The 16,894-nt window shown below is 31.1% G+C and overlaps 2 protein-coding genes across 2 annotated transcripts; both read left to right on the top strand.

The window, feature by feature from the left end:
• Nucleotides 1-3,202: 3,202 nt before the first annotated feature.
• Nucleotides 3,203-5,983, top strand: LOC127257991 (subtilisin-like protease SBT1.7). The gene is made up of 2 exons (XM_051284605.1): nt 3,203-3,320; nt 3,470-5,983. The coding sequence occupies exon 2, from the start codon at nt 3,567-3,569 to the stop codon at nt 5,874-5,876; it is 2,310 nt and encodes a 769-aa protein (XP_051140562.1). The 5' UTR covers nt 3,203-3,320; nt 3,470-3,566; the 3' UTR covers nt 5,877-5,983.
• A 9,168-nt stretch (nt 5,984-15,151) lies between these two features.
• On the top strand, nt 15,152-16,719 carry LOC127257852 (uncharacterized). The gene has a single exon (XM_051284345.1). It carries the CDS (start codon nt 15,526-15,528, stop codon nt 16,531-16,533), a length of 1,008 nt encoding a protein of 335 aa, XP_051140302.1. The 5' UTR covers nt 15,152-15,525; the 3' UTR covers nt 16,534-16,719.
• Nucleotides 16,720-16,894: the final 175 nt, after the last annotated feature.

A 16,894-nucleotide genomic window follows, 5' to 3' on the forward strand; every position in this document is an offset into this window, starting at 1 on the left:
ATTTTAAATATTGACATACAATGCATAAAATATAAAGTAGTACCAAAATATTTGTATTTATATAATTATAATTTCATCATATAAATTTCTATTATTTGGATTATGGATTTAAAAAAAAAAAAAAAAATTCTTTTTTTTACAATACAAAAAAATACATCATATTAATATTATTTTAGTACCAAATTCAAACCAATTATTTTCCGAATCTATAAAAAGAAACATAAATACATAAAGGCGGTGATTAATATAAGGTCACTGACTTGAATTTCATTGTTATTTTATTGACTCCTTTCAAGTTCATATCAAAATTTGACTCAAGTTATTAATTTATATATGGTTTGAAAATTTGCACTAAATTTTCTTATAATTTAAAAGTTGCATGAAGTTTTCTCATATTTTAAAATTATTGCACAATTTTTTTTTAAATTTATATAAAATTTATTCGTATTTTCGAAAATATTGCACATAATTTCTTAAAAAGAAGTTTGATCCAAACTTTTCAAAACATAAAAAATAAATAAATAAATAAATAATAATAATAATAATTTTGAAAATTATTTGTTTTTTTTTTCCCTAAATGATAGCATATTTTCCAATCTACATGAATTATTAGGGTGAGTTTACTTACAGTTTTGATTTTGAATAATAATATTTTGAATTGAAATAATTATTTGATTTGATATAAATATATTTTGAATGTAAAATAAAATTTTTATTTAATATAATAAAGAAATAATATATATTTAATTTGATATTTAAAAAAATAATAATAAAAAAAATAGTAAAATCAGGTAAAAATAAACGAACACTAGGGTTTTTAATTTATTTTAATAATTAGTACGCGTCCATTGATTGATGACCAGCTTTCACTTCTTATGTGACTACGACAGCATGCACTTCTATTTACTCACTTTTTCAACACATAAGTGCCATCATTTCACACACGCATATATATATATATATATATTATTTTATTTAATATTAAAAATATTTTTATATTTTTATATATTTTATATAAATATTTTTTTATTAATATTATAAGACATTAATTAAAATATTTTTATATTTTTTTAATTTATATTATTTTTTTATAATAATTAATATTTAAATATCTATATAGAACTTTAAAAAACTGACAAAGATAATATATAAAAAAAAATCCTAAAAGTATCTACATATTATATATATATATGGTTTTATATGTTGAATAATATTAAAAATACTAATAACATCTTTGTTCATTTGAAAAAAAAATGAATATTTTTAGTTTTGTCTAATGCCATAGAGATATCCCTACATATATATATATATTATATTATTTTCTTTCAATTCAAAATATCAATAATTTTATCAATTATATCTGTTTTTTTTAAAATATTTTATTTTTATTTAAAAAAAAAAATCATATATTAATACTAAAATATTTTTAATTTTAACTTAAATTATAAACATACTATTATATATACAATTACTTTATACATAAAGTTATATTACAAAAATGTCAAATTTTTTACACACTTCTATTAATTAATACTCCCTCCGTCCCAGATACCGTGTCTGCTATATTGTAGACACGGTATTTTAGGAGGGGTATAATTAGTAAATAATTAAGAATGTATTAATAAAAATAATTATCCTATAATATAAATAATTATAAATTAAGATTGAGATAACTAATTAGTTTAATTAAAATCAAAAAATAAAATCAAAAAATTTAAAATGAGATTAAAGTGTGTAATCATTTTCCAAAAAAATGAAGTGACATAGTATGTGGAACGGACAGAAACGGCAACGTGGACATGATATTTGGGACGAAGGGACTAAAATAATATTATTTTTTTAATTTATTACAAAATTCTAAATTACCCATTTGATTGGGAATGAATGGAGTATTATTCATTATTGTAAAATTTTAATAGATCTGACTGTAGTAGAAGGAGATGTAGGGTTATAAGATGATGTTAATAATAATAATAAAAAAAGGGTTTAAAACATTTAAAATATAGTCCGCTATTAGTAAAATTTATTGAATTGAAAGAAAGATGCTCACGAAAACACAAAACAAACACACCCACGTCTAAGCGTTCCCATGCACACACTATTCCCAATTAATTTTTTTAATCAAATACTAATAATTTTTTTTTCTAAAAAAAAATAAAAAATCAACCAATCAATGAGATACGATAAGACGGTTGGAAAATTAACAGACCAAATAATAATAATAATAATAATAATAAATATATAATGTCATTAGTTTAAATAAACAAAAACAATTAATTAAATAAAAAATGATTAATTTGGTGTGCAAGTTGAAGTGGGGAAGGCAAATGAATGAATGGTACCAAAAAGTTGTGACGGTTGGTGATAAGGACCATCGTTTTTTTTTTTTTTTTTTATCACGCGAGAATCCGTCGCCGCTACCTGAAAGTGCGCACTGGGTAAACCTTCGGTCGAAGGGTTTACTTACATACAAATTAAAATAATAATAATAATAATAATAATAATAAATTGATGCAACATTTTATGAAGACTTTTTTTTTTAAAAAAAAAAAGTGTTAATAAATGATAAAATTTATATGTAAAAAGAGGCTTTTGTTATGCAGATTCCTCCCTAATTTCAATTTTCAATACTCACTTAAAAATCATAATACAGACAAAAATTGGTGTTAATTAATGTTTCAATTATAACTCCATTTTGTTTTATTCTTAATGCCTCACGTGAACCCTTTCTCTTCTCAATACAAAATTAGGGTCTATCTACACTACACAATTACTTTTACAACCTTTTTTATTCTATTTATAAGTAATTTTTAGTATCATTATAATTTTTCAAAATCTTCTATTTAAACAAACTTTATTTTTTGGACAATCTTTTTCTACCTATATCTAACTAATTAATTTGTATGGTTATTATTATTAGGAGGGTGGATTTAGAGGGGAAAGATATTGAGTTGGTTGGAAGTTATAAGTTGGAAACATTACCACGTCTCTATTATATCAATTTTTCAACTACCCACTTTCTCATTTTTAATTAAATTTTTACACTTTTTTTTTTTTTTACTTCTATTTTAACCTAATTTTACTGTTTTCATTTCTCTACGGTTACTGCATTTACAGTCTGTGCATTATCCGAAGGAAGACGCGTTGGACCATTAGAAGAAAAGTGCAGCAGATTCGTAGCTGATATATTGTCAATGTGCAGCAGCAGCAGTTTTGGGGATTTCTTTTGAAAAGAGGAAAAGTAAATGGGAATAATTTCTTGAAAAGGGGGAAAATTTGAAATTAGGGTTTTGAAAGGCTGAAGACACACGTGATCAAAGGTAATTTATTGCTATTATACATTATCTGTATGGTGAGAATTGTGAGTTGAATTGGGGAATTTTTCGAATCTGGTTTTTGTTTGTGATCTGGCGTTTGCAGCTGAAATGTGTTGTTGTGTTTTTGTTGCAATGCAATCATGGCTATGAAGGAGACAAGAATTGGTGTCCCCACTGCGACGATTACAGCTGTCCTTCACGCTATTTAGCGTCCTGAACTTGGGCCACTTTTCTGAATTCTTCACTCTAATGGGGAAGGTTTTCTGCTTCCGTGCGTCAATGGCGGTGGTGGTGTTGATTTTAGGGTTCTGTTATGGATTCGCCGCCGCCGCGGCGGAGGAGGGGAAGAGGACGTACATTGTTCATATGGCGAAATCGGCGAAGCCGGCGGAGTTTGAGGAACACAGGGGGTGGTACGACGCGTCGCTTAAATCGGTGTCGGAGACGGCGGAGATTATCTACAGTTACGAGACGGCGATTCATGGATTCTCGGCGAGGCTCACGGCGGCGGAGGCGGAGGCGATTGAGTCTACGCCGGGGACTCTTTCCGTACTGCCGGAGATGAGATACGAACTCCACACGACGCGAACGCCGACGTTTTTGGGGCTCGATCAGAACGCGGCGATGCTGCCGGCGTCGGACTCGGCGAGTGACGTCATCGTCGGCGTTCTCGACACCGGCGTCTGGCCGGAGAGCCCGAGCTTCGACGATGCAGGATTCGGAGCTGTACCGAGTTCTTGGAAAGGGGAATGTGAAATCGGGACGAATTTCACCAAATTGAAATGCAATAAGAAACTGATCGGGGCAAGATTCTTCGCGAAAGGCTACGAAGCGACACTCGGCCCGATCGACGAATCGAAGGAGTCGAAATCGCCGCGCGACGACGACGGCCACGGCACGCACACTTCCTCCACCGCCGCCGGATCCGTCGTCTCCGGCGCGAGCTTGTTCGGCTACGCGGCGGGGACGGCCAGAGGGATGGCGCCGCGGGCGAGAGTGGCGGCGTACAAGGTCTGCTGGGTCGGCGGCTGCTTCAGCTCCGACATCCTCGCCGGCATAGATAAAGCCATCGAAGACGGCGTCAATGTCCTGTCGATGTCGCTCGGCGGCGGGATGTCGGAGTATTACAGAGACAGCGTCGCGATTGGGTCCTTCGCCGCCATGGAGAAGGGTATATTAGTCTCTTGCTCCGCCGGCAACGCCGGCCCCAGCAAGTACAGTTTATCCAACGTGGCGCCGTGGATAACCACCGTCGGCGCCGGAACCCTAGACCGTGACTTTCCGGCGATTGTTTCTCTCGGAAACGGTAAAAATTTCTCCGGCGTCTCGCTTTTCAAGGGCGATTCATTGCCCGGAAAACCTTTGCCGATTGTTTACGCCGGAAATGTCAGCAACGTTACAAACGGGAATTTATGTATGACGGGAACCTTAAATCCCGACAAGATTAAAGGCAAGATCGTATTGTGTGACCGTGGGATTAATCCAAGGGTTCAGAAAGGGTCCGTCGTGAAATCTGCCGGAGGGATAGGAATGGTTTTAACAAACACCGCCGCGAACGGGGAGGAGCTGGTGGCGGACGCCCATCTGCTACCCGCCACGGCGGTGGGGGAATCCACCGGCGACGCGATCAAGCAATACGTCTTCTCAGATCCCAATCCAACGGCCACGATTCTTTTCCAAGGCACGAAGGTCGGAGTCGAGCCGTCGCCGGTGGTCGCCGCGTTCAGCTCACGCGGCCCGAATTCGATCACGCAGCAAATTCTGAAGCCGGACATAATCGCGCCAGGGGTCAACATCCTCGCCGGCTGGTCCGGCGCCATCGGCCCGACCGGCTTAGCCGAGGACGGCCGGCGCGTGGGGTTCAACATCATCTCCGGCACGTCAATGTCGTGCCCCCACGTCAGCGGCTTGGCGGCTCTGTTGAAGGCGGCTCACCCCGACTGGAGCCCGGCGGTTATCCGGTCGGCTCTAATGACCACAGCCTATTCGTCCTACAAAGACGGGAAGCTGATGGAGGACGTGGCTACGGGCAAGCCGTCCACGCCGTTCGACCACGGAGCCGGACACGTGGACCCTGTATCCGCCCTTAATCCCGGCCTCGTGTACGATCTACTGCCGCAGGATTATCTCAATTTCCTCTGCGCATTAAATTACACTTCCGGACAGATCACCAGCGTCGCGAGGAGGAACTTCACCTGCGATGCTCAGAAATCCTACAGTGTAAATGACCTAAATTACCCTTCCTTCTCCGTCGTTGTCGACGCTCAGATGAGTAGTACAGCCGGCTCCGGGAGTGATACCGTGGTCAAACACACCCGAACGTTGACTAACGTGGGGCCCGCCGGAACGTACAAGGCATCCGTCACGTCAACATCGGATTCCGTTAAGATCTCGGTGGACCCCACGTCTTTGACTTTCGGTCAAAGTGGTGAGAAAAATTCTTATACGGTCACGTTCACGGTAACAGGAATGCCGTCCAATAGTAATGAGTTTGGGCGAATTGAGTGGTCCGACGGGAAACATGTGGTCGGGAGTCCGGTTGCAGTTAGTTGGACGTGAGGGGTTAAATGGTAATTCCGCTCGCACAAAAAAGCAAAAAACGGTGCTGAGTGTTGGCTGTTTCTATATTATCACAACATGGGTAAGGTCATGTTTGTCTTGTTTTTTTTTTTTTTTTTTTAAGATTACCAGCAATCAACTCATCTCGGTTAAGTTAAGTGATGGTTATTTGTACAAGAAAACATGGAAAAGCAAATTATTGGAAAATTAATTGAAACAAATCATTTATAGTTTGACCAATCTACAGTTCCAGCCAAACAAGGCCTACTGCAGAGTGATAAACGAGGGCTGTCCTCTGGAGGTCCCTTGTCCAGAGGGTAGTTTTCTTTATTTAGTTCTTAATAAATATACCGCTAAATTACACAAAATTAACTTTGATTTCATGAAATTGCGTCATATTGCTCATATTTCTAAAATTGCGTCAAATTCGGTTTCATAAACTTTGCGTCTAATCCCCTCATAGGTTCTTATTTAACGGTATTTGATCTAAATGCGTTCAAATTGCAAATAAATTTTAGAATATCAATTTTTAAACCCCTAAATTACAAATATATTTATTTTTTTATATTTACACTTAAAAAATAGTAAATATACTCAAAAATAGTTATTTTTCTCAGGTTATAATAGTTTATTTTTACTATTTTTTAAGACTAAATATATATAAAAAAATAAATATATTTGTAATTTTAGGGATCTAGAAATTGAGATTTTAAAATTTATTCGTAGTTTAAGCGCATTTAGATCAATACCGTTAAATAAGTGGGTTAGACGCAAAATTTATGAAACTGCGATAAAATTTGACGCAGTTTTAGAAGTACAAAAAGTACAAGGGATTTGGTGCAATTTCATGAAACCACAAGTAAATTTTGTGCAATTTAGCCTAAATATATATATAATAGTGCTCCAAATGTTTGCTCATTTAATCGAATATAAATCTTAATAAAAGTAATTAATAATAATTTTCTTTTTACCTAAAAATAAAACAAAAATATTTTTTTATGACAGCTTAAAAAAAAAAAACTTATAAATTTAAATGAAATAGAGAATAATAATTAAAATAATAATAATTTTTTTAATTTGATTATAATATACTTTTTCATTCTCTTACTTACTCTATATATATATATATATAATCAGATCTATATTTAAGTAGGATAGAAAATGAATATTGTGTTTGATTGACCAATAAATGATATTCGTAGAGTTGAATGAAGAATGAAATAATCGTATTAACATAAAAATAAAAAGTGCTAATATTAACATTTTTAAGGTAAATGGTACCTCGGTAGATCTGGTGTTGAGGTCCAGGAGCTGCCAATAAAGAGGCGGCCGTACTGACAGTCTGGAGGGGAGTCCAGTCTTTGACATATCCTGTCCCATGCCAATAAAACTAGTGCTTCACACTTCAATTATTGTTGCAATCATCTCATTATTACACTGCAGCAGCTCTGCTTGTTTTTTAATGAGGTGTGCGTTTCAATTAATATCACTCTGCGTCCTGCATTTATTGTGTTCATATTTTACATTTAATATCTTAATTTTGAAAAAATAAAAAATTATACTCACTCTCACTCTATCACCTCACAATTGATACTATGTTTACTCTTATGTCTTAGTTTTTTTGTCCCATAATAAATTATCAATTTTTTTCATTTTAATCCGTATCATAATAAAATATTTATTTTTTTTAGTAATTCTACCTAACATTACAAATATCTTTAGAACTTACAATATATTATACAAATATCATTACCTTTATATCACACATACTAACAAGATTATTTTAGTTATTTCAACTTTATTCCTACTATATCTCAATATAATAATAATATTTCAAAAACCAAAAAGCAAATAGATACCTCTTTTTAGGACTGAGGGAGTATAACAATTGATATTTTTTTATTTTTAATAAAAATTATTAAATCAAAATATATTTTATAAATATAAATAATTTAATTAACTATATAATATATAACATCATAAATAACCTAGTGTTTTATTTGAGCCTTTGAGTTATAGCATCATAAATAATATAAGACCACTTAAAATTCTTTTATTTATATCTTTTTTTTCAAAAAAATAAATATTATATATATATATTTAAAATTACACATCTTTTATAAAATTACTTTATGTTAATTATAAATAAATTTTATTTATTTGTATTATATAAAATTTTATTTTTTACAAAAATGATATCGATATTGTATATATTTTTTATTTCTATATAATTTTTAAATATTTAAGCATATATTTTAATTTTTTAATCATATATATTAAGTTACTTTAAAATTTTAAATATTATTAATTATATTTAAAAATAAAAAATATTATAATTTATTATTATTAACTAATTAAACATTGTTATTTTAAATATCGTATTCCTAATAAAAAAAAGTTCAATTTTGATGGGATTTAGATGTCTTTTCCCTAATCAAAATGTTTAATTATGATGGGACGAGGGAGTATTATATTTTTTAAAAAAAATTAGTTAAAAATATTTTTTATTTATTTATTTTTTTAATCAAAAGTATTATATTTTAATATAATTATATATTATATATATAACTACCAAAATACTTCAATTTTTTATGCAAGCGTATCGCAAAGTTGCAAAATAAAGTATCAGTTCTTACGATATAAAAAATTTGCAAAATGCAGTAGCGCAGTAAGTAGGGTTGTCTCCGGATGAAATAATAATAATATTGAATATTCGGTTATTTATAATTATACTAAATATATATATAATGGGGGGTTTTGATTATCGAACTAAATAAGGAGAAAATAAATTTGTTCAACTAAATAAAATAAAATAAAATGCAATGCGGATTAACAAAGATGATTAAACTCTAGCATATGCATGAATTTTCTGTTCGGGATATAAATTTTGTTCATCAACTAAAAATCAAGTTCATTGACTAGTTGGATAAATTGGTTATAATTAATCTACACGCGTTCACAATCAATCTTTACTATCGATAGCTAAGGTACGACCGTTAGCTATTTCTCTAATCGAATGAGAATTCTAGTTACGACCGTAGTTTTACTGACTCGACAGCTTTAAGAACTAGAAATGTCCAATTCAATTTAACAAATTTCCTACGCTGATTTGTTTAAAATTGATTCTGTTATTCCATAGAGTATTCCTCTATGTTGCTACACCAATTCAAAAATTACACAATTACAGGTGTCAATCTCCAATTTAGCTAAGAAATCTCAAATCTATATGTGCGCAATAATCAATTTAAGATTTCTAAACTTATAAATCAGAATAATTAGAAATACCCAATATCAATGAACACCCAATTAAACAAAACTAAGTCTCACCAATTTAATCTCAAACATCAATTCACACCTAAGTTAGAAATGAAATTACTCTGAATTCATGAAAATTGAAAATACAAAACAAATAAAGAAGTTCATAATTCCTTCAATTTTGAAATCGACAAAGAAGAATAATACGAAAAATAGAAGAAGAACGCCCCTGAAAAGTCGTCTGCAATCCTCCTTCAAGTTTTTCTCTCTTTCGTGTTCTCCTTTCTCTCTTCTTTCCTTTAAGAAAATATATCGTGGTAGCCCTTTTCTCTTCCCATCTTCAATTGCAAATCGTCTCTTCAACTTCATCCCAAGATCCCGTTTTAAATAGATCTAATTTGTAATTAAATCTCAAATATTCTTTATATTGTTAATTTACCTCGGAGGGACTTTTTGTAAATTCTACATTTCTCACATTGTGTTGCGTGATCACGGCTAAAGCTTTCGTGTGTTCTGCTCATTGTCTCCCAAATACACATCAAAACTTGTCAACTCCATGAAACCTATTACGCAATCAAAACACACCATGAGTAGCATATATACGAAATTTTGTATCTTAAAAGTCGTTCAAAACATAATAAAATATCATTATATACAACACATATCATTTTATAAAAGCTATATTAATATTATTATTTTATTTATACTTTATTAGGACAAAATTGTCAAATCATCTTATAACTTTCACTAATAAATAAAATACTTCATCCGTCTAATTTTTATTGTCCTAAAGTATATTTGGGCGATTTTTTAGGTGATTGTTTTTTTGTTATGAATTGACAAATTTACCCTTAATTGTATGATAGAAATTAAAAGTAATAAATGAATGAAGGGTAAAAATATAAAATTTGTATTTAAAAAAAAATAAAATGATAGTTATTGGTCGTCTCAAATAAAAAAATAGGACATTAATTTGTGGACGGAGGAAAATAATATTATTTTTTATCTATTAAAAGAAATAGCATAATCGTTTTGGACAAAAAAGTGTATTATTTAAACTAAAATACAAATAAAAAATAATTTCAAATTAAAATCATACAAACTCAAAATATTTGTAAGTTTTGGATTATAAAAAATAAGAATAATAAATAATTACTTAATTTGATATTTTGTACGATAAAATATACTATATTTAATATAATATTCTTAAAAAGACTATTAATAAACAACATTATGAAACATTTTAAATATATATATATGTATGTATGTATGTAAGTAAATATTAAATATCTTCTTCTTTTTATTTTATTTTTTTTTAATATGGAATTTTTGTGGTAATGTGTGTAGGGCTGAACATCACTTAAAATTATGGAGTCCATTAAAAATGGATGTTTTCTTTTGTAGCAATGATGGAGTCAACTACTCTGTGAAACACACTTTCTTTACAAATATTCTCTTTAATACATAAATTAAAATAATATAATAATAATATTTTATTTTAAAAATAATAAAAGTAAAAAAAAAAAAAAAAGAGTTAAAAATATTTTTAAAATATAATAAGTAATGATTAACAACAAAGAGAAAATTATAATAAAAATAGTAACAATTATAATAAATAGGTATTAAATAGAGAATAATACTTTAAGTATTGAAAATATATCTCGGTCAAAATTAGTAGTTATCTAGGACCTAAAAAACAAAAAAACAAAAAAAAAAAAAAGAGTAAAATTGGTGGACAGAAAAAATATATTTTTCAATTTTTAGGAATAACAAAAATCTTAAATATTTGATATAACATTTTAATAAATAAAATAAATATTTAATACTATTTTTAATTTTTTTTACCATTAATAAATAATGTACAATCCAAAATACATATCTAAACAGATCTATGCCAGTGCATTGGTAGGCATTAGTTGTTTAGGACAATGGTGACTTTTGTTAGGCTCTGTATGCATAAAGTTTTTGAATTTTTTTAATATTGCGATCTTATAATAGTATAAGATTTGTTTTGTTTGGTAACAAATTGATTGATTGTGATTTGAAATTAATTTAAAATAAAATAGTAATTTAAATTTTTATTTGAATAATATTTTAATATTTTGTAAAAAAAATTATAATTTTATTGAAAAATAGTACAAAGTAAGTAATATTAATTTTAATTTAAAATATTAAAATAAATAAATTATTAATATTTTAGTTTGAATTTATTTTTTAAAAAAAATTAAATTATATTGATAATATAAAAATATATATTGTATATTAAATATTATTTTATTATTAAATCTAATATATTTTTTATATATTGAGATTTGTGCCTACTAAACAAATCCATTATTAACTCTCATACAAATAAATTATACTCCCTCCCCTTCATCTAAAAAAAAAAAATGTCTTATTGGGAGTGGACACGGCAATTAAAAGATAATAATATTTAATTGAAAATGGATATAAAGTAGAAGGTAAAATACTAAAATATCATGCTTTTTGAATAATTATAAAAAGTATATTAGAGTAATAATTATGGGTAATTTGAAAAAATATGAATAATTTTGTTATAAAGTAGAGACTACAATTACTAAATAAGAAAATAAAATAGTTATTTTAGGATAAATAAGACAACTCTGTTGAAACGAATGAAGTATTAAATTAATATTTAAAAAAATAAAATAACAAATTAGGAGCAAAAGAAAAACACGTACCCACAGTGTACAACTCCGCATTTATTTGAGCGTAGGACCATAGGCTCATGTGCATGGCTTTTTCTTTCTTCCTTTCTTTCTTTCTTTCTTCTTCTTTTTTTTTTTTTTTTTTTTTTTTTTTTTTTTAACAGTCACAGTAATCACGTAACCAAATTTTTTTGAAACTTTGAATTTTTTCCAAATAATAAAAAAATTGAATTATTTAATATGTTTTTTTTTTATGTATAAAAAAATAAAGTGTATTAATATTAATTTAAAACGAGTTATGTACTAGTTGTGTTATTATTATTATTGCACGTGGAATTAATGACTGCAATTATTATGTACTAAAAACATTTATGACCTTATATTATTACTCCATTAGATTAATTAATGTTCAGTGCAGTTTAGATTCATTAATATTGTGTCCTGCCGGGGGTTCATTAATTAATCACGCACCGGAGCATGCCATTTATGACACACGTACTACAAATAATGATAACTTTGGATTATGTATCAAATCACACTTATATAAATTATTATTATTATTATTATTATTATTATTATTATTTAATAAAAATAAAGTAAATTACTATTTGGATTCGAAATTAAAACAAAATATTCAAATTTAAACATAAACCAAACCTTCAAATATGAATGGAAGACAAAATTTAGAGGAAATCATTCTCTTTTTGTCATAGATATATATATTTATTAATATACAGTTCACTTTATCCATCGTATCATTCAAATAAAAAATAAATAATTATTTCTCTCCAATCACATTATTTAATATTCAAATTATTTCAAATTATCATATTTAATACTCCATATCTAAATTCTCGTGTCAAACATAAATGTTACACGATATTTGAGATGGAGAGAGTACTATTTATTAGCGTGTGAGGGCCATGTACTCTACGTTAGAAAATAAATACTATATTAGTTATGAACATTCCAAATTATTAAAATAAATACATTAACTAATAGTTGGATAGAGAGATATACTTTTAGAAGTTCCACTGTTTTTCTTTTTAGTAGTCAACATAAACATTAAATAAAAATTGAATAAATTTAAAATATGTTTCTACGGTCGTGACATTGCAAATCATTGGGACATAAAACATGGTTTTGCATATGATATATGTACTAATGTTTCCTTATACTTTATGTTATACTCCCTCAGTTTTTAATATGTTTCATTTCAATCTTTTCTAAAATATTGATATGTTTTTATTTATGATAAATATATTTAATAAATACATTTTCCCTTCCAATTCAATAACTAATCTGACACTGGAGTTTGTGGAGTTTACAACAAGACGAGAGTAATGCAATCCTTGAATTGCTCGTCTTCTCTGATTGAATCTCCGATAACTCTTTCATCTGTCAACTTTTTCAGCGATTTTTTATGTCAATATAAGTTTAAAATATGAATGTTAAAAAAAACAACAATAGGAGTTTTAAACAATAATTTTTTTCTCTAAAATAGCTTCTCAAATATGCGCTCTCTCTCTATCACAACCGAGGTTGTCCCAAGCCTTATTGAGTAAGAAAAATGGATCAATTAATTCTCTTAGCACTGAAATGAAGTAGAGCGATTTTTTATAAATTTGACATAGTGTTGACTATTCCTATTATTCCAATTTATCTTGTATATGAATTTGTAGAGGTTAAGTAAAATAGACATAGTCAATTTTGTTGTCTTATCGCTAAACATGTGAAAATTTCCTTCTATTACCAATTGGTATTAGATTGGAAGCCCGAATTCCAGTATGTGATATTTTCATTTAACAAGCTCTATTCAAAATATTTTTTATTTAAAAAAGAAAAAAGAAAAATCAATCCATTTTCAAAATATATTTTAATGCAAAGTTGCAATTTTATTTTTCAATCTGGCATTTTATTAGGTTTCATTTTCTTAAATAATATTAAATATGATATTTTATATAAAAAAAATTATATTCTTATATGAAAACACTATATTTAAATAATAATAATTAAAATGAAAAGAAAACAGATATTACTCTCTTGATAAACGCAGAGGATCCTCAATTCCGGGAACAGGAAGTGCCCACACACAGATATTACTCTCTTAATAAACGCAGAGGATCCTCGATTCCGGGAACAGGAAGTGCCCACACGCATGTATATATATACATATGTGTGTGTGGCACTCTTGGTACTGGATCAAAGCCCGGACCAAGGATCCTACCTGCTTGATAAGTTATCTGTTTTGTGACTGTAAATTAGTAATCCCATACCAAAGTCATAGTTCATTTTGAACTTAAAACCCTCTTTGCATAAGTACTTTTAAAATTATTAGCAATATTCATATTTCTAAATTTTAGAAAGATATCAATTAGTAAAAATATTTTTTTAAATTTAAAATATTATATTAATTATATATATATATACAATCATCTCATTAAATACTTTATTTTTTACATAAAAAGGACAAAAGTAATGAAGATTTGTTACGTAGGCCTAATGATTTGTGTTTAAAGCCCATTAGAGATTCTTGTGGGCTGATTTTGAGGCCCATTTTAAAAACTAATAACAGCCATATTTAAGGTCTATAAAAATATACTAAAAAGATAAACATAAAAAATAACTTTATAAAGTATTGTATCCATCACGCATATTTATGTCTTCCACGAGACAAAAAAATATTTGGATCCACTACTTTATCACTTTAAAGCAATTGCTTCAACAAACAGCATGGAACGTTGCCATCGGTTGCCCCTTCAAGAGGCAAATCAATTATTCTTTTTTTCTTTTCTTTTCTTTTTTTTTTAAAAAATTTTAAATTGAATATCCTTTTTTAAAATAAAAAATAATACCATCCCACTTACCGTGTCTGCTACACTATAAACACGGTATTTTAGAAGAGATGTAATTAGTAAATAATTAAGAATGTATTATTAAAAATAATTATCCTATAATATAACTAATTAGTTTAATTAAAATTAAAAAGAATAAATTTAAAAATTTAAAATGAGATTAAAGTATATAATCATTTTTCAAAAAAAAAAAGTGACATGGTAAGTGGGACAGACAGAAACGGCAACGTGACATGGTATGCGGGAGGAACGAGTAATAATTAATTATATCATGCATTGTAGTTCTTAGAAGTAGTTTTTAGCGAACCCGGTACTTCCAAGACCAAGTGAATCAGTACCGTCAATTGCCTCATCCAAGGGTATAAAACGTTCCGGTGTTGAAGTCCTGGCGCTGCTATAACAAGTCTAGAACCATTACTGCCACCTGTCACGTGACGTCACAACTGCAATGCAATGAATAAATGTCACGAAATAAATTAGGGTTTTCTTCTTCCTTCCATTTCTTCTTCCCCGTAGCAAAATCTGAAGAATTTTCATTTCAACCTTTGATTCAGACCAGACCTGATTATGTCCCCAAACCCCACCAACAAAAGCTGCCCGCAGCCCCAAAATTCTTCCTTCATTCAAAAATTATTCCAAATTCTCCCATTACATATTTTGCAACAACAAATTAAATTAAATTAAAAAAGCCGACGCCCCACTTCACTGTTCGCACCCCAAATTCGATTTAATAAACAATCATTATTCGTTCCATTTGCTCCTCCATCAATCGCTATATATAAAGCTCTCGCCGGCTTACCTCAAAACTTTAATCTTTATTACACTTTCCGCCATTTCTCAATTCAGTCGAAGAAATTAGAAGAAGAATTAATGGAGGAAATTCGTTGGGGAGACGACGACGAAGAAGAAGCACTGTCCCTCAGCGATCTCCCACTTCTGATTCAGAAAAAGGACACTGTCGACGAATACGAGGAAGAACACGTACGAGGAGAGGGAAAGAAACAGATCATTCAGGAGGATTTCGACTTCGATTTCTGCTCATTTTCCAAAACCTCAGAAATGTGTACGGCCGACGAGGTTTTCTTCCAGGGCCAGATTCTGCCGCTGCGCCGTCGCCATTCTGTAAGCTCCGAGGAAGGAGGATCTTTGTTGTCACAGAACCGCCCGGTCCGCCCGGTTTTCCGGTCGGAATCGATGGACCGGTTTTACTCCGGCGGGTTGATCTCCAGCCGGAGTAGCAGCATTAGTAGCAGCCACCAGTCGTCGTCCTCCAGCGGGGGCAGCTGGAGCTCCGTTTCCAAACCGGGTCACAAATTCAAGCCGCGGGTCAACCAATTCCACTCACTACCCAGCCCGTCGCCCCGGATTCGATTACCCGGTCACAAACAGGGTAACCCGATTACACCCCACCGGACGTCCACCAAAAAATCGTCGACGGTCTGGAATGTTCTCCGGCTCGGGCTCGTCGGGCCCCCGCCGGAGCTCGCGCTCCAGGACCTCAAGACCCGGTGCCCCAGCAACATCGGCGCGAACCGGTTCGGGAGCCGCCACAGCACCAGCAGCAGCGGCGGCGGGAGCTCCGTCGCCGCCGGCCGGAGGAAAGTCAGGGCTTTAATTTCCAGCGGGTGTCGCTGCTCGTCGGACGCGGTGGCTACGGCACCAATTCCTTCGAGAACTGTAATAATTAGGAGGAGCGCGAGCGAGGGCGGCGCCGGCGAGACGGTGTCGCTCCGCCGCCGCAGCCACCATCGGGAAAGCTCGCCGGAGAGAATTGCGGCGACGAAGAAACAGCTGTCACATCATCGAACGTTTGAATGGATAAAGCAGCTTTCTCTGGAAGGCGCACCCGACGCCATTGATGATGACGATGAAGCGTAAAGCTAAGCAGAGTGTGCCCACGCGCGTGCTTCTCTTTTTGTTTCTTTGTCTTTTATTTATTAATATATATATATATATATATATGCTGTTTAGTTTTAATTTTTTATTAATAATTCATCTTATGGTGAAGTTTAATAGATTTTTAATTACCTTTGATAACGTGCGCCCTTCCCCTTTTGACTGCGCCACTATAAAAGAAATGTCTTTAAATAGATAATTAATCAATTAATTTATTAATTGTGTGAATGATTATAATCATAGAAATTGAGTTTATATGTATTTTCTATTATTTATTAAAAAGAATAAAATAATATTGTACTTCAATAGATAAAATGAAAATAAACTCTAAAGTTTTATTTAA

This window comes from Andrographis paniculata, unplaced genomic scaffold (genome assembly GCF_009805555.1).
Source record: "Andrographis paniculata isolate CXL003 unplaced genomic scaffold, ASM980555v1 Contig59END, whole genome shotgun sequence".
NCBI lineage: Eukaryota > Viridiplantae > Streptophyta > Magnoliopsida > Lamiales > Acanthaceae > Andrographis > Andrographis paniculata.

Bases quoted from the DNA above. Each gene is read 5' to 3' on its own strand.
- LOC127257991 (XM_051284605.1), top strand. From the start codon at position 3,567: ATGGGGAAGGTTTTCTGCTTCCGTGCGTCAATGGCGGTGGTGGTGTTG.
- LOC127257852 (XM_051284345.1), top strand. From the start codon at position 15,526: ATGGAGGAAATTCGTTGGGGAGACGACGACGAAGAAGAAGCACTGTCC.